The sequence below is a fragment of the Bos javanicus genome, chromosome 12 (genome assembly GCF_032452875.1).
Source record: "Bos javanicus breed banteng chromosome 12, ARS-OSU_banteng_1.0, whole genome shotgun sequence".
Lineage (NCBI taxonomy): Eukaryota > Metazoa > Chordata > Mammalia > Artiodactyla > Bovidae > Bos > Bos javanicus.
The window spans coordinates 76,125,033-76,151,160 of record NC_083879.1 but is presented as its reverse complement, the minus strand read 5'-3'; the positions used below and the strand labels follow the sequence as shown (position 1 = coordinate 76,151,160).

Below are 26,128 nucleotides of genomic sequence, written 5' to 3'. Positions count from 1 at the left end.
AACATCTTCTGCCTCTGTTGTAATTGTTTTTGATGACTGGAGGTCCTACTTAATATCAGGACTTTTGATCATGTTCATGCCAGTAAGCAGGGCCCATGAGCAAGCATCCTCCATGACACTGACCATCCATGAATCAGAAGCTCTTAAAGTGAGGCCCCGAGGCCCCTGGGGTCCCCAGTAACCTTTCAGGAAGTCTTTGAGGTCCTTCCTTTTCCACCTGTCTCCTTGAAGCTGGATTTTCTTTGTCTGCATCATCCAGAATAATATATTGAAGAGACTGAATGCAAACGCAGAGGCCAGAATCCAGGCTTTTCCTATGAAGCCAGACATTAGAGTGGCAAAAATGTAGAACAGTGTCACTCTTAATTGTTTTTTAAAATTTTCCCATTAAAAACATTATTTTTGTTAACATGTAATCAGTTTATTATTATGAGTTTAAATTAATGCATAAATATTTTTACATTTCTTCAGTATTCACTCCTAATATTGTAAATATTGAGAGATAACACCCATATACATAAAAGTTCTCACCTATTTTTAAAGAATTCTCCATGATTTTTATAATATATAAAAGGATCTTAAGCCTCAAAGGTTTAAGAACCACCATCAAAAATTCTGTGGTTTCAAATGACTCCCTAAATTAAAAAGTAACCATGAGAAAGAAAGATAATATATTGAGTGACTTTATATTTAAAAATTAATTTTAGCCAAAATACGTAAAGTTCTCTTAAGTATTCTGAAGGGGGGGAAAAAAGCCAGTTGTTTACTACATGGTATTAACCATTCAACTGTCTCTCCACCTTGACATGCCTGGACCAATGATGGTTTTAAATTTTTCACTCTGACGTGTGAGCCTGACCCTCAGCAACAAGGCCCGCACGCTCTTGGCACTGAACTCTTCACTTCAAGGAGAGCTTGACTGGGTTTTTCCCTGAAAAGAAGCCTGAATGCATCAGCTCCCTGGAAGAACCACCCTTGTCCCTTGTTGCCCAGTCAGTTCTCTGGAGCACAGCACTTTTGTTTAGAATTCGCGATAAGGACAACAGCGATACCAAGAACAACTAAAGATTTGAAAGTTAAACAGTTGTGAATAACCTGTCCTCAGGGATGATAAAATGAAGATCAGGATGGCTCATCAGATTAAGTCATAGGCTGGAAAGAGACTGAGGAGCAGAGCCTAGGCAGTAGCCTAGGGAGTGAGCCCCATGAAACCAAGGGCAGATTCATCGGGGAAATTTGTGAATGGCACCCACTCTGAATAATGACTAAACATGTGATGGGGAAAACTTTATCAGCTCTTTTTCAGAATATAGATTTTCCACCCTGTCCTCAAAGCATAAAGCTGGTAAATCTTTAACAAGGTCCATAGTCCATAACGACCTGTCATGATTAGGATGCGACCTGGGGGGTTGTAAAGTCCCAAGCGAGCCCTGCACATTAAGATGGAAAACAGCCAGCAGTGAAAAAATAGTGTGTACCAAAAGTCACAACGACGGAAATTGCCATGTAACCATTTTTGCCCTGGTCCTCAAGAGGTTTCAAGAAAAAGGGAAAGTCGAATATCTCTGCCAGAGGAGTTTTGGGGAAAGCTGGTGGGAATGGGTGTGGAACAATAGCTTAATAAGAATCGTTGCCCTTGTAATCTGCATTGTTGGATACATATAAATGCCTAAGATGCTCTCCAATGTGATTTTAGAGACATGACCTAAAAATGCGCGATTCTCCTGGCAGGAGGCCTCAGATGAGCTTTCACTAGTAGCAGTCCGTCCTGCCTGACTCTGACCCAAAGAGCAGACTCCCTCCCAGCTGCTTTTGATTAAAGAGAAACAGCCCATTGCTGTTTGCATTTTGTCTTACAAACCAGAGCCTATGCAGATGGAAGCATTCTGTCTCCTGGGGTGTCTGAATTGCATACAACCCCGTGTCTCGAGACCCTCCCTCTTTATCCCATACAGTCAGAGTCCCAGAAGGAAATTGCACACGCAGCAATGGAAGCAGCTCTAACAAAGAGACTGTTTTCAGAAGTTTGGTCAGGGTTTAGGGGAACCAGTGAGGAACACTGCAGAACCCTGGAGGTGGGCAGCAGCTGGCCTGCCCCCGTCCACCCGTGGGCTAAGGGCGGGGACAGAGAAACCACACAGAGAGGGTCCCTGCCCAGGCTCAGTCCTGGCACGGGGGCAGGGAGGGAGGGAGGGACGGCCACCCCCCGCTCCTCCTGCCCACCAGTCTCCTGCTGGCCTGGCACTGGCTGAACCCAGCCAGCAGCCAGTGGACGAGGAGTCCAGCAGGCAGGCCAGTGGTCCTGGCGCGTTGGCCCCCACAGCACAGAGCAAGGGCGAAGCGGGACTAAGAGGGACTGCAGTGGGGAAATGGAAAATGCGGTCCACCCTGGTTACTCTCCCAGGTGCTACAATTGCTCTGTAAGCCCCCAAATCAACATGCGCTGAAGCGCTTTCGCAGTCATCTGGGGACCCGCACAGAGCCGCAACAAGTTTAGAGCCCACACGTTCCCAGATGAGGCCAAGCAAGTAACACTCTGCCTCCTTGTTTAGCTCCTGCTGTAAACAGGGGTCACTGCCCAGCCTCAGAGTGTGGTACTAAAATGCTGTCCGGTGTTCCTGAGCTCAGGATGTGCCTGACTTGTTGGATAAGCTCTGTTCAGACAGCATTAACAGCACTTTTGGTCATGGGTTCAGCGTTAATCATACAGTAGCAGTATGTGCTAAATTAGCTGTCTTTAAACAGAAACACACAAAACAAGCTTATATACTAATCAATTGTCAAAATTTTATAACCCGAGCGTAACCCTATATTTCCCCGAGGAGTGGGGGTTCAGTGTTCACACATTCAGTGTTGGCGGTGACCTTATAGAACATGACCACAGCAAATGATGAGGATCGACTGTTTGGCACACTCCAGTTTTGTTCCCCAGACCAATAATGGTCACTGTTCACAGAGTAAGCATGTGAGGTCAACCAGGCAGGTTACTGCTTTGTATTAGCCAAACGGTCTCTATTCAGAAACAACAAGCATAAAATGTTTACACCTACAGAACATCCCAAGAGAGAGTTATCAACACAACATCTTCTGTGGTTCCTCTGTTTCCATCTCATCCAAGCTCAGTGACTTTGTAACCCTGTAAGGGCTAAGGATCTACTTTTCTGTGACTGAGACTGCTCTTAGAACCATGAAAGCTATATAGTGTATCTTCATTTTCACAAGGATTCTCCAAGCCAGTAGCAGTAGGGAACATGGCCCGCAGAACTTACCTGACTGCTCTCCCTCGACTCATACCAGGACATACCGCCCTGTTGCACGCTGCAAGGATTTCCTACGCTTCCTTGTGCTGGAGACACAGGTGGACGTGATGCAGCCGCTGCCCTTAGCACACAGCACGACTTCTGATGCTTTGTTGCCTTTGAGGAGAATCTAAACCTAAACCACAATCTGAACTGAAAGTCGTCTCAGCTGTCTGTGGCCTGGAAACGTCTAGCACCTATGTGTGTCGATTTGTTCCATAACTAGCTGTGTGCCATGTGCTGACCCGGGGCATATAAGAGGGGTGCCTGCCTCAGGAAGTTTCACCTGGTGTGATAGTCCTCGAGCTTTAGCTTGCTTAAAACTTACTTAGATTCCTGTTACAAATCCAAATCCCCATCCCCACCCATCCCCAGATCCAGTTGGGTAAGTGTAGTGCCTGGGAATCTGTATTTTTAACAAGCATCCCAGGTGATTATTCTGATACAAGGGATTTTGAGCTATATCTTGAGAAAATGATAATACAGTGGAAATATGAATGATGCCATGATGTAGGCCATTGCCCAAGTCAGGTCACGTGCTGACAGTTATTCCCAAATGGTAGATAATCAAGACAGCTAGCAAAGGGAAGCTCCAATACTTTGGCCACCTGATGTGAAGAGCTGACTCACCGGAAAAGACCCTGATGCTGGGGAAGACTGAAGGCAGGAGGAGAAGGCACAAAGGATAAGATGGTTGGAATGGCATCACCAACTCAATGTACATGAGATTGAACAAACTCTGGGAGATAGTGAAGGACAGGGAAGCCTGGCATGCTACTGTCCATGAGGTCGCAAGGAGTCGGACACAACTGAGTGACTGAGCAACAACAACAAGCTTCATAGGAAAGGTTAAATTAAATCAGTCAACTGTAAGATGCAGCAAATATTATTTAACTGAAAAATTTTAAATCCCCTGCACATACATAGGCTCATAAGGCATTTTCAAGCATGCATGCACACACACCCACACACGCGCACCCATGCTCAGCGTTAGCCATTTCCAGAGACAGGTCCTCGCTGCCCTCAGGTGCCCACACCTAAAAACAACTGACTAGCTCCAGTTTAAACAGCTTCCTGAATGGCTCATGAGCTTAGTGTACAGAGACCTTTTTAAGACTAGTCTAATATCATAAAATGTGTACTTTCCAGATGCATAAAATTCATTAAGGTTTTTATCCTTCCCCCTGACCATTAATTACTTACAGTTCTTTGAGTGTATTGATAATTTAGGAAAAAAAATACTTGGCATTTAGATTTTAAACAAGGGGGGAAACTGTTAGACTTTCTGTATGACCGCTTTTCAAGGTCACTGCTGTCTGACCACTATCAGTATTAGTTCTGATTTTCAAGGGATTCCTGAGAATTCAAAGTAAATTAACACGTGGAATTTCTGTTGAGAAAATTGTTCATATATGCCCCAATGTTTAGTTACTATGAAGGCTTTGCTGTTATTACTCTTTGTAATTTTGTGTTGATATATGGTCTCTCAAACTTAGTTATCTGTGATTGCTGGTTATTTCAAAGAACCTAATGTACCAACTATAAACATCTAGTTGTAGAGTTGATATTCAGTTCGGTTCAGTCGCTCAGTCGTGTCCGACTCTTTGCGACCCCATGAACCGCAGCACGCCAGGCCTCCCTGTCCATCACCAACTCCCGGAGTCCACCCAAACCCATGTCCACTGAGTCAGTGATGCCATCCAACCATCTCATCCTCTGTTGTCCCCTTCTCCTCCTGCCCTCAATTTTTACCAGCATCAGGGGCTTTTCCAATGAGTTAGCTCTTCGCATCAGGTGGCCAAAGTATTGGAGTTTCAGCTTCAACATCAGTCCTTCCAATGAGCACCCAGAACTGATCTCCTTTCGATGGACTGGTTGGATATCCTTGTAGTCCAAGGGATTCTCAAGAGTCTTCTCCAATACCACAGTTCAAAAGCATCAATTCTTCAGTGCTCAGCTTTCTTGATAGTCCAACTCTCATACATGACCACTGGAAAAATCATAGCCTTGACTAGACGGACCTTTGGTAACAAAGTAACGTCTCTGCTTTTTAATACGCTATCTAGGTTGGTCATAACTTTTCCTTCCAAGAAGTAAGTGTCTTTTAATTTCATGGCTGCGATCACCATCTGCAGTGATTTTGGAGCCCAGAAAAATAAAGTCTACCAAATTAAACTTTGATGCTCAGTAATCGATACTCTACCCTTATGAGAGAAGGACTAACTTTTTAAAAAATAAAAGCCATTTTTAGTTTATTATTAGGTAAAATCTATAACTACTCTGCTTTTTTATGGTATACGTTATCATTTTTACAATGTGATATTTAGACTGATAAAATATAAATCCTAAATGCCTCCTGATCAGAAGCAAAGATAAAATAATGTCCAGGAGCATATATAAGTTGATATGCACCATCAAATTGTGATACTTATTTCATAATTATTTACTAGGCTCTCTTCACTTTATCAAACATTCCTGTTTTCCAGCCATTCTGGGGCATTCCTCTGGTTGAATGGCAGATTTTTCCATAATGAAATGAATTGCCCATCATACTGATACGCTGCTTGAATTCAGATGTCCTTGTTATTAAACTTCCCGTGTGTTTCTAGTTTGACAAATGAGTAAAAGTAGTATTCACATCTTAGTCTCACAGTTAGGAGCACTTGGCCCAGGAGATTACTTATAAGCTCTATTTGATATATATTTATGCTCTATTTGATATATATTTATTAAGTGACTAAATCTCAAACCATTTAAAATATACCTGAAAGGCTGCTATACACAGATACCTTAGGAGGAGAGACATAACATCATTTTAGAATCAGGGCACATCTTCCTCATAGAATACTTCCTGGTTGGGGCAGTTAATATATGTTTGTGTGTATTTCGTGTCTCATAAAAATTACCTCTATTCAATTATTATTTTATTTTAACATGGAAAGGTGCTTCCCTGGTAGTTCAGGTGGTAAAGAATCCGCCTGCAATGTGGGAGACCTGGTTCAATCCCTGGGTTGGGAAGATCTCCTGGAGAAGGGAAAGGCTACCCACTCCAGTATTCTTGCCTGGAGAATCCCATGGACAGAGGAGCCTGAGGGGTTATGGTTCATGGAGTCGCAAAGAGTTAGACACGAAAACCCTGAGTGTGGCTATTTAATCAGGGTTTTTAATCGTTCCGCCTCCTCAGCCTCATCTCTTGGCACTGTCTGATTCAGATTTTATTCTCCAGCCCCTCAACCTACTTAAGAATTCCTCACAGATCACGCCGCCATCACGCCCACGTCTCCACCTGTGCTGGCCCCTCTCCTGAAAGGTCTCCTCGCTTCCTGGCTATTCCCACCTTTCACCTTTACCCCGCTAACTCCTGATCGTTGTTAATACTCTGTCAGTCGTCCCTTTCAGCAACCTTCCATGCCCCTCCCTTCCCCTGTCACTGGATGGTTGCTGCTCCTCTCTGCATCCCTGGTTCCCTGGGCTTAGCCTTATCAGCACACTCACCACCATCTTTTACAATCTCTTTATGGGTCTGCGTAGAGACTCTGAGCTCCATGAGAGCAGGAAGCGCTCTCTTCGTTTGATTGATGGCCACCCTAGGACTCACCCAGAGACACACAGACTACTGTAAAGTCAGCAAGTGCCTGCTGCTCTCAGTTCAGAGTGCCACCCTTCTGACGTGCAGTTTGGCACATCTCTGAAATCACTGTGGGTTTTTTCTCTGTCCTCAGTATCTGAACATGTACGTCACATCTCTTCCATTTGGTGGTCATGAGTCTCTAGTCCATCAGTTCTAGCTGCTCTGAAGGATAATCCGTGAGTGTGTTTGGGGGCCTCCTCCTCAAAGCCAGTTTCATGTATACCACATCACCTGCTAAACTATCCCAACCTGCCTTCCACATTTGGTAAAAATCTACAGAGCCACTTTTATAAACTACAGAAACTACATTTTATTTATATAGACTCGTCTTATAAACCCAGTGTCAAGCACAATGCCTTGCACATAATAGATTCTTGGTAAAATGTGTAGGTGAATGAACGAAGAATCAAGTTAATGATGTGGTAGTGACTGTGCCTGGTTATAACATTTATAACTCTTTGAGAAGAATTTTCAGTTTTCTACGAGATTACATTAAAGTTACTCTAGAGTCTCACTGTGCTGCTGTAACTGCTATAGTGTAGAATTAAGAATCTTTAGGTCTCTCTGATCCCATCCACAGTAAGTCGGGTGTCATCACTATATGTATTTACATCTACAGTGTGGACCGTATATAGTTTGAACAAAGCCCAGTAGTGAGAAAAGAAGGGGCCAAATGACTAGTCTGTAAGTTAAACCTGAGAATAGCTTTAAGATGGGTAATTTCCCATGCCTTTGTCTATTTCGTTATCAGAAGAATACCTTGGTTGTACAAAATTTCCTGATGGGAAATTGGGTCTTCTCAGAATTCATTCACCTCTGCCATAGTCCCACAGCATCAAGGAGAATGAAGATGCTCAGTAAATCCCCAGTGGTGATGTCTGTGATGTAAGATATGTAAAAATTGCAAGGCTTTGATACAGGAACTCAACTCATTTCCTTACAGCGAAGGACAGCTGTTAGTAATATTGTAAAAATGCAGACTGATTCACTCATCCAAGAAATTCTTGCCTACCAAATATGTATGTGGCACTGTGGGATATTACATTACTCAGTAGAAATAAGATTCATTTCAAAAATGAATACAAAGTAGAAGTGATGATTGAAATAAGAGAAGTTTGTTTAACTGGTCTGTTATTTACTTACAACATTTGGTTTTCAGAGCGTTTTGATGAGTAAAATTTTATTTGACCCTTACAACTCCCAAATTAGATTAGACGTTTATTACATTTCCCAGTTTTATAAATATGGTAAAGTAAGTATATGGATACTGATATTATATAGATTATATTTTTACGCTTTTCTTTTATGTAGCTTTTTATAATCAGAAGCATGAGAAGAATCCTAAAAGTTTGCCATGTTTAACCTGGATAGATTGTCCACTGGAAAAGATCTGAGACAAAACTAAGAGAAAACTGAGAGAGGCTTTGCATCTTCATAATACAGATACAGGATGAACAGATATGGTGTTAGGACCTTTACTGATGTTTTTCTTTGTAGCTGTTAGGATAATTACTACATATATCTGACTTTAGTGTTTGCACTTAATGGGACCCACAATAAAAGTATGAGACAACTGGTATACCTCTTTATAAGCTTTGGTACAGAGTTCAGTCACACAGCTGAGCTTTATGATTTGTATGTTGTAAATATGACAGAGGAGTTAAATGTCTTGTTTTAAAGATGGTTTATTTAAGTCAGATCATATTTTCTGGTGAATTGATTCGAAACTGCTTTTTAAATGTTTATTTTCTTTGGACCTATAAATCATAGCCATTAGGACTATAATGAAACATGAGGTTGGTAATGAAACACACAGGTCCTGCCATTCGTGTACAGAATAATAGGGAATACACACATGTTACAAGGCAACTATAAAAGCCTTGAAAATATATTAACAAACCTAATCCAGCAATAGACAAATAAGAGGAATACATTGTGACTAAGTAGGGTTTACCCTGACAATGCACCGTTGGTTCAGCCCTGGAAAGCCAATCAATATAATTCACCATATTAACAGAACAAATAAGGAAAATCATATGACCATCTCAATAGATGCAGAGAAAGCATTTGAAAAATTCAATATTTACTCATGAGTTTGCAGGGGGTGGGGGAAACCTAGGAATAGAAAGGAACTTCTTCAAGAAAAAGATTATCTACAAAAAACCTACAGCTAACATCATACTTTATGGTGAAGGACTGAATACTTTCCACCTAAAACTGTGAACAAGACAAGAATATCTGCTTTTACCACTCCTCTTCAACACTGTGCTGCAGATTCTAGTCAGTGCAGTAAGAAAAGAAATAAAATCGCCTATGTTGACAGAAGATGTAATTGTCTTTTGTGACATAAGTAATCCAAAAGAATTTACAAGAGAAGTTACTAAAACTGAGTTTAGCAAGATCGTAGGATAGAAGATCAGTATACGAAACTCAACCAGCCTTCTTCACACTTAGATACTTACACCATAGTCGCACCATGCTGTCCGCAATCACTTTGTATAATTCCTACAAACATATGCCGGGTGACTTTAAATCTTACTCAACAAAGGCTTTTACTACCAAAAAAAAAAAAATCAAAATTTAAAAACAGTACTGTTTATAATAACATTAAAAACCTGGAAAAAGTAGGTATAAATCTGTAGAGATTTGTATGCTGCTGCCGCCAAGTAGCTTCAGTTGTGTCTGACTCTGTGTGACCCCATAGACGGCAGCCCACCAGGCTCCCCCGTCCCTGGGATTCTCCAGGCAAGAACACTGGAGCGGGTTGCCATTTCCTTCTCCAATGCATGAAAGTGAAAAGTGACAATGAAGTCGCTCAGTCGTGTCCGACTCCTAGCGACCCCATGGACTGCAGCCTACCAGGCTCCTCCGTCCATGGGATTTTCCAGGCAAGAGTACTGGAGTGGGTTGCCATTGCCTTCTCTGATTTGTATGCTAAAAACTACCAAACACTGATGAAAGAAATCAATGAAGTCCTAAGTCAGCGGCGTGAGACTCAGTATTGTTGAGACATCAGTTCTTCCTAAATTGATTTATAGATTCAAAGCAATCCCAATCAAACTGTCACCTGAAGTTTTGGTAGAATTGACAAATGGGTTCTAAAATTTATATGAAAATCAAAGGAACCAGAATAGCCAAAACAATTTTTAAGAAGTTGGAAGAGCCATGCTACCCGATTTCAAGGTAAAGAAGAGGTTCTCAAACTGGGGATGGTTAGGAAATTTCACAGAGAGATTGAAGAAATCAACCTGAATGTCTAACAAAGTGATAAAAGATAGTCACTTTGGAAGGAGGGAGGAGACCTCCACGCTGCTACCATGGCAGACAGGCCCCTGGCTGGCCAGGGCAGGGATGCCACCAGCCCCAGCCAGTCTACCTGCCGCCTCCCTATGTCCATTCTGCTGACAGCGTCTGTCCCACATTCCAAATGGGTCCTGAAATTCACCCTGATTGGCCAATTTGGGTCACATGATAAAGCAATGACTGGCCAGGAAATAAATTCACGCTGGTTAGTTTAAACCTGAGCCACATGTCCAGCTCTTGAGTCGCAGATGGTGTTAGCTTCTTCTAAAGTTCAAGGACTTTAATGGAGGCAGGGTGACTGCCCAAATTCAGTAGGTAAGAATTTTGAAAGGAAAAGGATGTTGGTGAGGCAGGCACAGTGCCTCCCACACTCCATCACTAAATTCCTCTAAGATGTTTAAGTTGAAGTCATGCTGAGTGACTCTCCATGTCTCAGCATTGTCATTGTTCCTCAGAAAGGAAAAAAAAATCTAAATCATATTTAGAAAATGAGAACTAAGAACAAAAACTGAGAGCCTGTGTGAAGCTATCAATTTCCATTTTTTTCCCCATGCAGTTAACTACTACCACAGTCATACAATGAGACCTTAATTTCTGTCTGTAAACATGACTGGAAAGTAGCTCATGGCAAAAATGAATGTAGAAGTTAGTATCTAAAAATATTACATATTTTGAGGGGCTTCCCTGGTGGTCCAGTGGTTAAGACTCTGCACTTCCACTGCAGGGGGCAAGGGTTCAATCCCTGGTCTAGGAAGTAAGATCCCACATGCTTACGTGCAGCCAAAAAAGTTGAATAAAGTAAAATAATTTTTAAAAATATATTACATATTTTGAAATCATCTTCACCATTTATGCGTTCTGCAAGGAGCGCAGTGTCGGTTTCCCTGTAACACTCTCTCCTTTTTGATCAGGACGTGCTCACGGAGCTCCTGGAACAGTGTGCAGACGGGCTCTGGAAGGCTGAGCGCTACGAGCTGATCGCCGACATCTATAAGCTCATCATCCCCATCTACGAGAAGCGGAGGGACTTTGAGGTATCCAAGTGGTCTGTTTGTTAACTTTTTCAGAGGATGGGGGAGTGACACACATCCCCAGACATTCTTACATGCAGAGCACGCAAGCAGGCCACTTGAGCACGTGGTCTCTGCCCCTGCACGTGACCCTGGAGGCCATCACCCTCGGAGCCACGAGATACCACACCTCTACCCAGACCTCCAATCTTGAAGGACGGGGGTTGGGGATTCTGGCACTCCACTTGCATAAAGTTGCCAGGATCCTGACTTTTAAAATCCCCAGGTGCCTCTTCTCTTAGAACTCTCCCTTGCTGCACTGATAGGGGAAAAGAGTGACCCTTTGGCCTTTCTGGGCTGGGGATGCCGTCCAGTTTCTCTTTAGCACATGCTAAGGAATGGAGTAGGAAAAGCAAAAACTACAAGCAGCATCAGAGGACTGAACTGACTCACTGCACTGGGAATCCGATGTGTTCTCAGTATGCCAGATGGCCCTTCGGGTTGGAAACCTAACACTTGGAAATGATCACTACCAGTTGTCCAGTCAAAACGCATTCTTGATTTTTTTTTTTTAACTCAAGTCCAAGGAGTTTTCACCTGCATGATCTCATTTCATTGTTAGTTTCACATCAGTTCTGCTAGCTGCAAATGGGAAGAAATGAGCTGTGTTCTTCCTTGCAGAGGCTGGCCCATCTATACGACACGCTGCACCGAGCCTACAGCAAGGTGACCGAGGTCATGCACTCCGGCCGCCGGCTCCTGGGCACGTACTTCCGAGTGGCCTTCTTTGGGCAGGTGAGCCTCCTCCCAGTCCTCTAGCGCATCCCCAGTCCTTTTTTGTTCTTGTTTAGACCCTATAAAGTGGTATTTTGTAAATTTCCCATTTTCTAGAAATTCTAATTTGATGAATTTGTCATGTTTACTATGGTTCTTATCTTCCTCAGTAGTAAACTTTCTGCTTTTTTTTTTTCTTTCTTCCTGTCTTTTCTTTATTACTTTCTTAAGGCAGCGGTAAGTTCTCCTCCCATAAGACATTCTTAGCGGCATCTTTGGTACCTCAGTGTGGTTTGCAAGTTTCCTTTTCAAGTCTGTATGTCTATCTGTCCAGTCATTACACACTCAAAAAAAAAAACAGATTAACATTTTATTCCATTTACAGAAATAAATCACCTGTTCCCTTACACATCTATACTGCATGTTTTAAACCAAAATTAAGACTTTCTGGTTTCCTCTGTCCCTGTGCGTCTCTTTATCTTTTATAATATCTTTGCAAGTAGTTTACCGTTGTAATGTTTCAGAAACCCTTTATAAAGAGGTTCATTTATATTTAACTGAAAGTTTAACCTCCAAGTCTCTAACATGATTAAATAGTATAAATTATAATACATGTATTTAGGGTGTGTGGTTTTCAATGAGCTTTATATAACCTTTGATTTATCCTGTTATTTATTGTCTTTTATAACTTTATAGCAATACCAGTTTACAGACAGTGAAACAGATGTGGAGGTAATTACAGTAAATGCTTAAAAAGCAAGTAATACAGTGAGTCACTGCATCTAAACTTCTGAGTTTGATGTGGGTGTTTTTTGTCTCATGTTAGCCTGCGTTTTTTTCTTTTATATACCGTGTTTTTTGCACCATTTTCTCTCTTTTATTTTAGAGGAGAGATATTTTTTTAAAAATTTATTTCAAATATTAACTCCAATTTGGGCTTTTTAGTTTTCAACCTTTTTCACTTCCCAAGCAATTTTCTAAGCCTTGTCGTATTCAGACCCGACTGGTGCTAAAACAGGTGATGACTGGCGATTATAAAAATATTTTCTGATATTATGCGACGTCCTTTCCTATTTTTCTCATCAGTGAGGCAAAATGGAATTTACACCAACTTTACATAACTTTTGCCAAACCTACTCTCCAGGCCAGAATGCTTCTGTTTATACTGTAAAATCCCGTGTAGATGGGAGAGGTCAGGAGAAGGGGTGTGTGTGCGTGTCTGAGGCCAGCCCATCGGCTGCTGAGACATGTCTTAGTGAGTTCTTCTGTTCCTTGGGAATGTGAAACAGGCTTGAGTGCCATCATTCGACTTCACCGAGAGAACACGGTCTTGAATCCCCAATTTCTCATTCACTCAACACTTAATGACCACATTCTTGGATGAGTTTGCAGTTTCGTGTTTTTCCTTTATCTTCGCACCCAGACCTCACATTATTATCATTTTCCTTCCTATTTGGAAAGCCCGATTTTGTTTTTAGAATCACTCCCTTTTTTTGTTGTTGTTAACCCTTGTAACAAAAGACTCCTTCCCTGTGGTCAGCCTTGGGCTTGTGTCTGGGGGCAGCTCTAATTGTGCATTATGTCACAGGGGTTCTTTGAAGATGAAGATGGAAAGGAGTATATTTACAAGGAGCCCAAACTCACACCTCTGTCAGAAATTTCTCAGAGACTTCTCAAACTTTACTCAGATAAATTTGGTGCTGAAAACGTCAAGATGATACAAGATTCTGGCAAGGTATGGACCATGCTTATAAATGTATCATAGCAATGTAATATTGTTTTTTCATGTTTGATTGATCATATATATTCATAAATGTGTGTCAAAAAAAGAAGATGCAGGGAAAAGTTAAGAATGGTTGACTTTGAGTGACAAGTGTATTTTTTTTCCCCTAATACCTTTCTGTGCTTCCCTGATATCCTTCATGAAGTAGTCCTTTATTTCATAACTTTAAACAGATATTCTTTTACAAAATAATTAATATCTGAAAGGACATACCATTTTTAGTCCAGCTATTTAGAAACTCCGTCGGAGTAGGGTCCTACGTTCTGTCTGTCGCTGCTCGTTTTCATTGCACTTAGCACAATGTCTGGTTGATTGACTAATGGACGGACGGAGGGATGAGCAGACAGACAGACCAAGGAAAGAACTAACTAGCCAGCACATCTGTAGGAATGAGATTTATTTTCTCCTTCGAGAGGTATCCTCTGCTGAGTCGCCCTCACACGAGGACCATTTCTGAACCTCCACACTTTCCTTGTGTATTTACGTGTTGCACCGACTTTAGGACATCTCCCAAGAGATGAGATCCTCTTGCCTCCTGAAACTCAGGTCTAGTGGAGCTCCTGTTCTTTGCATTTACAAACGCCCCTCCTGTTCAGTTTCCAACAGCAATAAGCTCGACCTCTTTCTCAGTTCATCCTTCTGGAGGAGCCTCAGTTCATGATTTTGTCCTGAGCCCTGCGTAGGCATCCCCAGTGTCTGGAATTCATGTGCTTGGGGCTCTTCCCTTTCTCCAGAGAATCTTGCAGTCTCCTGCCCAGGTGGTAGGGAGGGGACAAGGGAGGAGGTAATTCTGGATGCTGGAGGCAGGAGATGAGCAAGGGTGAAGGTCCCACGTTCAGCCTGCAGCCTTCCACCTGCCCTTCCACCTGTGTCCTACTCTGTACCTTGCCCCCACTTTCTGCTGAGACTGGTGAACCCACTTAGACTCTTTCCAGACCGGTTTCTCCAAGGAACAATCTGTTCTTTTCTTGGGGGTGGGGACTTGGGAAGGGAGCCTGGGGTTCTGCCACTACCCGGCATAGACTCTGGGCCACTCACCAACCCATACCTCCCCTGGTCACCCTAATCCTAGTCTTCTCCAGATGCCCGTCTGTTCAGGCTGCTGTAACAGATATCATAGACCAGGTAGCACACAAACAACAGAAATTTATTCCTCACAATTCAGGACAGAGCCTGGGAAGTCCAAGGTCAAGGCACCAGCAGACTCAGTCTTCCGAGTGAGATTCTTTTAACTGGTGCATAGACTTATCGCTGTGTCCTCATGTGGAAGAAGGGCTGAGGGAGCTCTGTGACGGCCTTGTATAAGGGTACTAATCCCATTCATGAAGGCCCCACCCTCCTGACCTAATCATCTCCTACCTCCCAATACCATTGCATTAGAGGTTAAGATTTCTACATGAGAATTTTGGGGGAACACACATGTCCAGTCCATTACAGCAGGCTTCTGCGGGGTGCTCTGGCTTCCTCCTTGTTGCCCCTTCCATGGGAATGTGGATTAGAACTTTAACCCCCATGCACCTGCCTTCCAGATATTCATTAAACTCACCCACTGCTGTTCTTCCGCCCTCTCTTTTGTCCTTGTCAGTTAATCCTATCCTTTGTGACAGAGCTGTACAAAGGAAGAGGAGAAACATGCATTGTGGGTCCATTTTTAGCCAGAAACCTCAACACAACCTTATTAAGACCTACTTCCTTTCTAGACCAAATCACTCAAGTCCAACTTGCCTTTTTCTCTGAAGCCAAAACCTCTGTCTGGATCAGTCTGTGTCTTTGACCTAACAACTTCTCTCAAGATGCTCATGCATTCATCTCTTACTTGTATTAAATTAATTCATATCCATGTGTTTATGTCTAATCTATCTACAGGTTAATTATGACTTGAGGGCTTGGCTTTAAACACTATTACTAAAATAAACATTTTTCTCTCTAAGCCAAATATGTAAAAATACAGCTTAGGAAAGAATCAGAGGAATCCAGATAGGGAGTCATTCCACATGAAACTAGCACGATGTCTTTAAAAGTCAATGTCATGAAGAAGAATAGTCTGGATTAAACAAGACTAAGGACCCATGACTAAATGTAAAATGCAATGTTTGATTAGATTCTGGTTCAAACACAAATAGCCAAAAATACCATTCTGGGACATTTGAGAATTTTTCATCTAAACTTGGTATACTGGGTACTATTAGGAGATTAGTGTTAATTTTGTAACATTAACAAAATGATGATGTATTGTGGTTATGGAGGAGACTGTCCTCATGTTTAGGAGATGCTGGCTCAAGTGTCATGATGTGAACCACTTACTTTGAAATGCTTCAGCTAAAAAAAAATCTACCTGTACGTGTGTGTAAGGAGACATATATAAACAAATAGCAAAGTATTAGCAATTGTTCTAAGTGGTGAGTATGTGGCATTTGTTGTACTGTTTTTTTCAAACGTTCTGAGTCTCCAAAACTTTTACTCATACAAAGTGGGAAAACACCACTTCAGCGTGCATTGGAGGAGTCCTTCACACACCAGAAGCTGTATTCCATTCCCTTTATTCATTTTAAGGTCAACCCCAAGGATCTGGATTCCAAGTATGCCTACATCCAGGTGACTCACGTGATCCCGTTCTTTGATGAGAAAGAACTGCAAGAAAGGAAAACGGAGTTCGAAAGATCCCACAACATTCGCCGCTTCATGTTTGAGATGCCCTTCACCCAGAGCGGGAAGCGGCAAGGGGGCGTAGAGGAGCAGTGCAAACGGCGCACCATCCTGACAGGTACGGCTCCCCCCTCCCCCCACCCCTTCCGGTAAGAGCCACACCCAGCTCTCAGCATGGAGGGCGAGAGAAAGAGCCTTCAGAAGGGATCCAGAAGCTTCTAGAACCGGAAGGGCCTTGGGAACTTAGTTAATTTTCCTTACATACCTGCTTCAGTTTAACACGTATCTCATGCTCGGTTTTGAAAACTCAAAGGACATTTTTCTGTTTACCTGTTGGGTATCTTCCATCAGACCAGAAGTCAGGTCCAATGTCACGTCACTTACCCTTTTTAGAATCTGGTGAAACCAGTGGGCCCATTTTCTTCCCAGAACGCTCTGGCATGCTGTTTCGGGCAGTTGGCAGACTCTCCAGCTACATGTCCCACTCCCGGGGAGTGGAGAACCCCTGTGCACAGTGCCGAGGCTACCTACATCAAGGGAACAGACCCCTGAAGCGTCTGTGCCTCACAGGTCCCAGCCTGAGCCTGCTCAGAGACTCTAGGGGGCGGGAACAAGTGGGATACGAGGCCCACCTCCTCCCTGAGTGGCTGGCCAGCCTCAGCTCTTGCTTTTAGAATAATAAGACAGCACAATCTCAGCTGCTAGTACCAGGAAGCCCACTGCATTCACAGGCTGCCCACTCAGTGGTGGCAAGAGTTTCAGTGGCTCCTTTGGCACCGCTTAGTAGCCACTGATCACCCACCCCCCCAGAACTATGCTGTGTGACACATATAGAGTCGTCTTGGGAGTAACCTAAGAGTCACCATCGCTCTTAGGTTAGGGTCAGCAAATGACAGGCAACCTTTAACCTTTAACAGGCAATAAAAGGCTTTCTTAAAAAAAAAAAAAAATCTGTGAGGACGCTATTGAGAATGCCACGTGTTGTCTGTATCTGCTATTGAGGCACATTTTTCAGAGCGGCCATAGTTAAGTCGAACCAGGAAGGCACCCAGTCCTTGTCCAGCGGTTGATGTCAAGTGTTCCTCCTGGTCAGGAGCAGGGAGCACTATAACCATCAATGAAAAGAGTTCTGTGAGGATGGCGCAGCTTCGGGTGAGGTTCCACCCTCGCCAGGGACGATACACGTTAAATGGGTGAATTGCGTGGTGTGTGATTTAGCGGTTACGAAAGAAAGAGTGTGGTTCATGATGAAATAGCTCAGGACAGCATATTGCATAGGATTTTTTATTCTTCCTATGGGGGAACTGAGATAAAAATTAAAATTCAGCAAAGAACCCCCGAAACCCTACATTCTTTTTCTTATTCTCGAAGGTATTTTATTTTTTAATTGAAGGATAATTGCTTTACAGAATTGTGTTGGTTTCTGCCAAACATCAACATGAATCAGCCATAGGTATACATACCGCTCCCTCTTGAACCTCCCTCCCACCTCCTTCCTATCCCACCTTCTAGGTGGTTACAGAGCCCCAGTTTGAGTTCGATGAGAGTCATACAGCAAATTCCCATTGACTATTTATTTTACAAATAGTAAGATAAGTTTCCATGTTACTCTCTCCATACATCCCACCCTCTCCTTCCTCCCCGACCCTACATTGTTTAAAAAGGAGCTTCTGCTCCTGTTTTTAGAAAAATAAGACGACCTGTAAAACACAAACAATATTGTCCTCAAAAACATCAGCCCCTCCCCATAGATTGAAAGTAAAAGTGTCAGTCACTCAGTCATATCCGGCTCTTGTGACCCCATGGACTGTAGCCCGCCAGGTTCCTCTGTCCATGGAATTCTCCAGGCAAGAATACTGGGGTGGGTAGCTGTTCCGTTCTCCAGGGGATCTTCCTGACCCAGGGATTGAACCCAGATCTTCTGCATTGCAGGCAGATTCTTTACCATCTGAGCGATGAATTGTTTTTCTGATGGACACAGTAGCAAATCCTTATTAAGCAAAATAACTGCATTTTTTAGATGGAGTCATTTTACAAGAATTACCAGCTTACCATGTTCATCTTTCCAGCAGTGATAACCTCAGATCAGGGCTTATCAAAGGTTGTTCCCTGTTTGCGGTGTCAGCAACACCTGGGAACTTGTGGCACGCTGGGGGCGGGGCCCAGCTGGTGTGGCTAACTTAGCCTTCCAGGTGTTTCTGACACTGCTCAGGTTGGAGAACTGCTGATTTAAATAAACCGAGCTCACTGATGAGTCAGGGTCAGGATTTGTATCATGATTATCCCACTCAGGGAGCATGCTGATTCATAAACAGTTACCACGGGGTGTTTTCACTAGCCAGTTTCCCGTTTTGTCACAGAAATATTTTAGATTAGATAACAGACCAGAGCAAAGCTCTGTACCCGCCTGAGCAGAGGGGACAAAGAGTAACGCTGCTACAGAGAAAGGAAATAATCGACTCAGGAAATAATCACCCTGAGGAGGTGTGGGCAGCACAGACCCCATCACATCCGCACTGTGTGACCTTGGGAAGGTCACTTAACCTCTCTGCACCTTAGTTTTTCATCTGTAAAAACAAAGTTATACTGTCCATCCTGTGTGAAAGGATCTGGTAAATTATGCCCAGGTGGGGAAGGAATGCACTTCATTTTGCTACAATCTCATCTACCATTGAGCTCCTTGCCTTTTGAGGTTCAGATCAGATCAGATCAGTTGCTCTTAGTGCAACAAAAGAGCAAGAAAGGGTGCAGTTTCTGCCTCGAAAGATCTCAGAATTTCACAAGGTTTAACTACTGGTAGCAACAAAGATTTAGAGAAGGGGTTATAAAAATGCTACTGAGAACCTATAAACTATACCAACCTTCAGTTAAAGACACACAGGCCAGGATATTCTGCGTTTTCCCTTGTGTTATTAATCCCTTAGGTTCTTCTTCCTTTGCATTGCTTCACAGCTGTCCTTTGGCCTTCAAATTGTGTAGAAGTCCTTGCCCTCCGAACCCAGACAGGTTCACTTTCTTGGATAGTTCCCTCAGTCAGCTACAATGGTGGGGTCATTTGAAAGATCTAATGATCACCCTCCCATCCCCCTCGGTGTCAATTCTGAGCCTGCCTCCCTACCTGACCCCGTCTGTTCCTTCTTTCATGGAGCTCATCCCATGGAGTTTCTTCCTGGTCATTATTCCCCAGTCTCCCAAATCACGTCCAGACTCCTTCTCAGGTTGGAAATAATTCCCCCAGCCCTCACCCCCGATCAGCCTCACCAGACTGTACACTCACACCCCTCAGCCATTTCTTCCTCATCGTCCTGACCAAAGGGCTGCAGACCACTGATGCGGGCTGTTGATTGATGATGTAATGGCTCACTCAGTCCACCACCTAATTTTCCACTTTCCAGGCCTGTGTACTCTTCCATGTAGCCATTTTGGGCAGTAATACATTCTAACGTTCAGCAAAACTTACGGAGCACGGGCGGGCAATGTCCAACCTGGCGTATCAACAAAACAACTCTCTGTGCAGTTGAATTCTAGCAGGAGGAGACAGACGATAAACAGTAAACATAACGAGTCAATGTGTCTGTGTTGGAAGGTAATACATGTTCTGGACAAAAGCAAAGGGGGATTGGAAATGGGGGGGTCAGGGAAGGGGAAGGCTGCAGGTTAAATGGTGGGTTAAATGGAAGCCCTCTGGGCTTCATGGAGAGTCCAGACTTGAAGGAGGTGAGGGAATGGTCTGTGCAAGTGTCTGAAGGAAGACGGAGCTATGGGGGCAGAGGCCAGCGGTGGGGGTCCCTGTGCCCACCACGCTCAGGGGGTGACCAGTAGGCCAGCGTGGCTGGAGCCAAGTGACCCCAGTAAGAGGAGACATGAGGCCAGTAAGGAAGGCTGCGCCAGGGGGTGGTCCTGGATCATGTGCCTTGGTGGGCTCATGCACAGACCCTGAGTTTTCTATATCATTTCATCTCTCCTGTGCCTCTTTTAGCCCCCTGTGACCATCATAAGAAGCAGTGACTCAGACCTTTTGCTGAGTGGAATCAGTGTAACATGGACATCTCACAAATACCTTTGGAGTTGTTTTTTTTTCTCTCTGAAATAATGGTGCTACCACCCCATATCACCCAGAAGCACTGTGATAACACGAGTCAGTGTGTTTTGACATGGCGTGAGCCTCACAAGACGTGTGTCCTGACAAATGAGAACACAGTTTTCTCCTCACTGTAAAGCACGTCTGTCACGTCCGGGCGCACCTGTGGTTGGAGAGCTGTTCCCATCTCCCTGGCTGATAAACAGCAGCATCTAGTTCTTGTCACAGGAACCTTCAGTCCAAAGAGGACTTACCAATCCCAGTGTCACCACTTAAAAACTGTGTGTCCGCAGGGAACACAGAAGAAATGGCAGACACGGACCCTCGGCCTTAGATTGATAAAGCATTCAGCAACCAGGGCAGGCCTGTAAAGGGTGTGACAAACAGGGCTGGATCAGGTTGAATGTCTTTCCCGCTCTGGACTTTTGGGTGGTCCTGAGGGAACTCTGGGAGCCAGCCTTTCTCGTTTTGTGATCAGTCCTTTTCGAGTAATCCCTCCCCAACCACTTACTAAATAGTAAAGAATCTAAACATAACACTCCTATCTTATTTCCACTTGTTAAAAAGTAATACAAGCTTTAAGCATATAGCTACCTGCCTATTCATAAATACATATATGAAATAAGAATATTATATTTACATGTACAATATATAAGCAATAGGGGAGAAATGTGAAACAGTATTGAATTAGAAACAACTATTTTTCTATTCTTTTTTTTTAATTGGAGGCTAATTACTTTACAATATTGTGGTGGTTTCTGCCATACATTGACATGAATCAGCCATGGTTATACATGTGTCCCCCATCCTGAACCCCCTCCCACCTCTCTCTCCACCCCATCCCTCAGGGTTGTCCCAGCCCTGAGCACCCTGCCTCATGCATCGAACCTGGATTAGCAGTCTATTTCACATATGGTAATATACATGTTTCAGTGCTATTTTTTCTATTCTTTTTTAAACCAACTCTTTGGTGTTGATATGTTTAGGTGTCTTAAAAGAAATGAAAACAATATTGAGTGGCATCTTTTTGGGTAAAAAAAAATGTGTGAGAAAAACTAAATATTTTTTAATGTTGAATCACTCAAGTTTTAAAACATCTTTATTATTGCAATTCAAAGTTTGTGAATTTCCGGTTCATAAAATACTTTGCTTGGAAATACATTCTCACATGTTATTTTCATTGATTTCTCTGAGTTGTGCAAACTTAAGCATGTGATTCCAAGTTGTTGCATGGCTCAAGGATATTCTATGGAACTCTTTTCTGGACTTAACTCTATTATATGATATCTCAAGACTGTTTATTTAGTCTTTTTTATATTTGCAAAGCTGTCTCATGCCTGCTAGCTCATTCAGCTCTCACAACTTCCAAAAAAGGTTTAGCACATTTATGGGCAAGAAAATTGAGCAAGAGTGATCAAATGACTTCTTCAAAGGCAAACCTCTCTATTAAAATTAACAAGAACCCGACCCTCTTGACTTTATGTGGTGCCTGTGGTTAAACACACACCACAATAAAGGAAGGCTGGATTCTGGTTCCACGAAGTGCCGGCATGTGTCCTAGACATGCCTCAGGTTCCTTACCTACTCGGGCATGGTGATGAGCTGTCCGTCGGGACGAATGTAGCGGTGCGAGCCATGGCCTAACTCTGCGCCGTGTTCCTCCGCAGCAATACACTGCTTCCCGTACGTGAAGAAGCGGATCCCGGTCATGTACCAGCACCACACAGACCTGAACCCCATCGAGGTGGCCATCGACGAGATGAGCAAGAAGGTGGCCGAGCTCCGGCAGCTGTGCTCCTCGGCCGAAGTAGACATGATCAAACTGCAGCTCAAGCTCCAGGGCAGCGTGAGCGTCCAGGTGAGCCGGACGCCGGGCCAGGCAATCCGCACGCCGGGCCAGGCAATCCACAGGGCAGCTCCTGTGGACCCGGGGAATTTCAGGTCATTCACACCAGGTCCAGAGGCGATCCCCACCCCCTCCCTTCCGTATTTGTGCGGTTTCTCCCGATCCCAGATGGGCGGGAGCCCTTTGGCTACAAGAGCGTCGTTGTCACCAAGGTGTCTGCAAGAGCTAGAGATGGGTACAGCCTGGCTTCTCAGAAATTTGGTTAATTCTGATTGCCTAATGGAAGCATCAAGACTTAAATAGGGTGAAGTATGGAGAGCTATAGGTTTTCATATGAAACTGTTGTTTTCTGGTTTCTATGAAAATTGTAACTGAAAAGGTACCTTAAGTTTCACTCTTTTAATGGTATCTTTTGATTAGTGAAATTCTTCATTTCAACATAGCCCAACTAATCAATAGTTCCTTTATTAGTAGCAGATTTTGTATCCTCTATAGAAATCTGTTTCAGAGATGTTCTTTTTTTCTTTATCTGAATTAATTTTTATGTGGTAAGAAATAGGGGTCAAGACTTTTTTTTTCCCTTTAGCTGTTCAGGTGAAGTCGTACTGGATCTAGGTGCTGACTTTTCTTTGTCCTTTTTATTGGAGTGTAGTTGATTTATAATGTTGTGTTGGTTTCTGCCAGAGAAGGCGATGGCACCCCACTCCAGTACTCTTACCTGGAAAATCCCATGGACAGAGGGGCCTGGTGGGCTGCAGTCCATGGGGTCGAAACGAGTAGGACATGACTGAGAGACTTCACTTTCACTTTTCACTTTCATGCATTGGAGAAGGAAATGGCAACCCACTCCAGTGTTCTTGCCTGGAGAATCCCAGGGATGGGGGAGCCTGGTGGGCCGCTGTCTCTGGGGTCGCACAGAGTCGGACACGACTGAAGTGACTCAGCAGCAGCAGTTGGTTTCTGCTGAGCAGCAAAGTGAATCAGTTATATATATACATATATCCACTCTTTTTTAGATTCTTTTCCCATTAGGCCATTATAGAGTACTGAGTAGAGTTTCCTGTGCTATAGAGTAGGTCCTTATTAATCATCTATTTTATACATAGTAGTGTGTATAGGTCAATCCCAATCTTCCAGTTTTTCCCACCCCCCCCCCACCCCCAGGTGCTGTTTACACAGGTATGTTCAGTTTGTAAAAATTCATCAAGCTAAACACTTACACGCACCTTTGTGTTGGTATGGTACACTTCAATCATAGGGATGTTTTTCAGATATTGTACTTACATGGTTTCCTAAGAAATTAATAAGTGTTAAGTTACTCCCTCCAGTGACCAGCATGCTTCTTGCTTTATTGACGTTTTTAAGTATGTATAAATAATTCTAGCCACCTGCATTATGTGTACATTCCTATATCTGCTTCTTTTCTCTTTCAAGAAGAATGTGTTTATGAAGGTTACATGTAGATTGTAATACACTGGTTTCATTTTCTGAAATCAGTTTTTGTCAACTTTTTATCAGATCAATGCTAAGCTGTTACCTCACATTTTTCTAAATGTCATTCACCTCAAAAGTATTTACAGATGTTTTCAACCTCTTCTCTTACGGCCCAAAAGACTAATATACCAAAATAAGGTATCAGGTGAAGATGATAAATACTCCAACCACGTGAGTGATTGCATAACGGGCCAGAGGCCACAATTTTCTGCAGCTTAAAACAAAAACCGCTCAGTAACGTGGCCTGGGCCTGGAAACAGCCAGCCTCTGAAGAGGCCAGTGCGGAGGGAAAGACGTGCCAGGGAAGGGTGGGGCTGGGCAGGATGCACTTTCCAAAGGGCACGTGCCCTGCCTTTTGATAGTGACTTTAGCGTTGGATAAATGCCTGGTCGCCTTTAAGAGCAAAGCATTCTGTGATGAAGCAAGGAGGTGAAGGTTACGCGTGTGCACCCTCCAGGGTAACAACAAAGCTGGAGTCCGGGGAGAGAAGCCTGATCCTTTTATCTGTGTTTCTTTAATTCTTCCACCAAGAGCCTCTCCGGGGTGGCTGTGCACAGGACAGAGCCATCGGGTGGCTTCGTGACTCTGTGCTCCACTCCAGGGTCTTGGCATGTTGATCTTATAAGTGTCATGAGCTTCCTTCTCCATCTTCTTAAAACTGAAGATACACGTCACTCTGGATATTGCTTCATTTGGGTCACTTTTAGGTTATTGACAAAGCTCCCCACATATATCCAGGGATCATACCCAGTCATCCCTGAGGGTTAGCTAGTTGTCCCTATGTCAGAGGGCCCCTGTCTAACCTCTGTGCCCCCCGTCTCCCCACCCCTGGTGTGAACTCTGTCAGTTCAGTTCCCCTGCCGTTACTGCAAGTCCTACATGCCAAGACCACTGCCCATGCCCTTCACCCACAGCCACGCCCTCCCCGCTCACTTACCTCCAAGTCCTCCGGGACACGCCCCACCCCTGGAAAAATCATGCAATGATCACGTACTCAGGCCCTTTCCCAAGTCCCAAGTGCCTGGAACTTTACCCTCCCCATCCAGTGTGTCTAATCCTCTTTGTCTGCACACTCCCACATTTCTTGACTTACTCAGCCTCAGAGAACTCCGCTTGGTGAATTAGAGGAGACATGCAGGGCTCTGAGTCCCTCATCTTGTTGCCAAATTCCCCGGAATCTTTGGCCTCCCAGCCCCTGAGATGGTTAGTTCATTTAAGGATAGCAGATCGGCTTCACAATTCACAAGGGGAAGAGTTGGTTCTTTAAAACTGGCACATCTACTTTGTTTTCCAGTTTTCATTGAACTCACCAGACTGACCTCTTAGTTCAGTGTCATTTAGCACAAATACCAGCTGGAAGACTGGCTCTGATCTCAGGTGTCTTACTTATTGGCTGTTCGACCTTAAACAGGTCCTTACATTTTCCAAGCATTAGTTCTTCCCACATAAGATGAACCATCATCACAAGTGCCCTGAGGATGGCTGAGATGACAGACATCAAATAGCTTATAGCAAATGAGCTTGATTCATGGTTTCTTCTTTGGGGTCCTAAGTTCATGGAGGGCAGCGGTCATAACTAACTCACTCAAGCAGCATTTTTAGCAAATGCCAGCTGAAACTAACGATGATGGGCATTTTCTTCATAACCTAATTTTAAATTTTTGTTCTTTATCCAGGTCAACGCCGGTCCACTAGCATACGCCCGAGCTTTCTTAGATGACACAAACACAAAAAGATACCCTGACAATAAAGTGAAGTTGCTTAAAGAAGTTTTCAGGTAACGCACACTGGAAATGTCTTTCTCTTGAAGTAGCGATCGTTTCTGTGCTCGTTCAGGAAAGAGATCCTGCCAATTGGGCTCACCCTTTGTTCTGTTCATGCCTTGATTTCCCTCTCCTGCACCGTTTCAGGCAATTTGTGGAAGCTTGCGGTCAAGCCTTAGTGGTGAACGAAAGGCTCATCAAAGAGGATCAGATAGAGTATCAGGAAGAAATGAAGGCCAACTACAGGGAAATGACAAAAGAGCTTTCTGAAATCATGCACGAGCAGGTAGGTGCCACACTCTCATGTGTAGACCCGCCGCATCACTTGGGGGTCTCAGGTGCACCCTACAATGGTCTGAATGCCCCAACATCCTTCCAAAATGTTGCTCTCTGAAGGATAGTGTAGCATGCTGCACTGCTGCTACTGTCTAACCACAGGGGCTTGGGGAACAGCTAACAACAAGCCTAACAACAAGCGTCATTGTCTAACCCCCTTCT

The 26,128-nt window shown here is 43.7% G+C and overlaps 1 protein-coding gene across 22 annotated transcripts in view; it reads left to right on the top strand.

Annotated features, from left to right (window-relative positions):
- DOCK9 (dedicator of cytokinesis 9) overlaps nucleotides 1-26,128 on the top strand; it is a 324,937-nt gene that overhangs the window by 257,013 nt on the left and 41,796 nt on the right. For 18 of the 22 annotated variants that reach the window (XM_061435266.1, XM_061435256.1, XM_061435265.1 and 15 more), the window contains 7 exons: nucleotides 11,145-11,267; nucleotides 11,925-12,038; nucleotides 13,606-13,752; nucleotides 16,354-16,564; nucleotides 22,195-22,385; nucleotides 25,544-25,644; nucleotides 25,778-25,916. In XM_061435266.1, the coding sequence (XP_061291250.1) occupies nucleotides 11,145-11,267; nucleotides 11,925-12,038; nucleotides 13,606-13,752; nucleotides 16,354-16,564; nucleotides 22,195-22,385; nucleotides 25,544-25,644; nucleotides 25,778-25,916 (1,026 nt within the window). Of the gene's footprint in view, nucleotides 1-11,144; nucleotides 11,268-11,924; nucleotides 12,039-12,248; nucleotides 12,255-12,713; nucleotides 12,750-13,605; nucleotides 13,753-16,353; nucleotides 16,565-22,194; nucleotides 22,386-25,543; nucleotides 25,645-25,777; nucleotides 25,917-26,128 lie in introns of all 22 variants that reach the window. The other 4 variants (XM_061435274.1, XM_061435275.1, XM_061435273.1 and 1 more) reach the window with 2 other exon arrangements.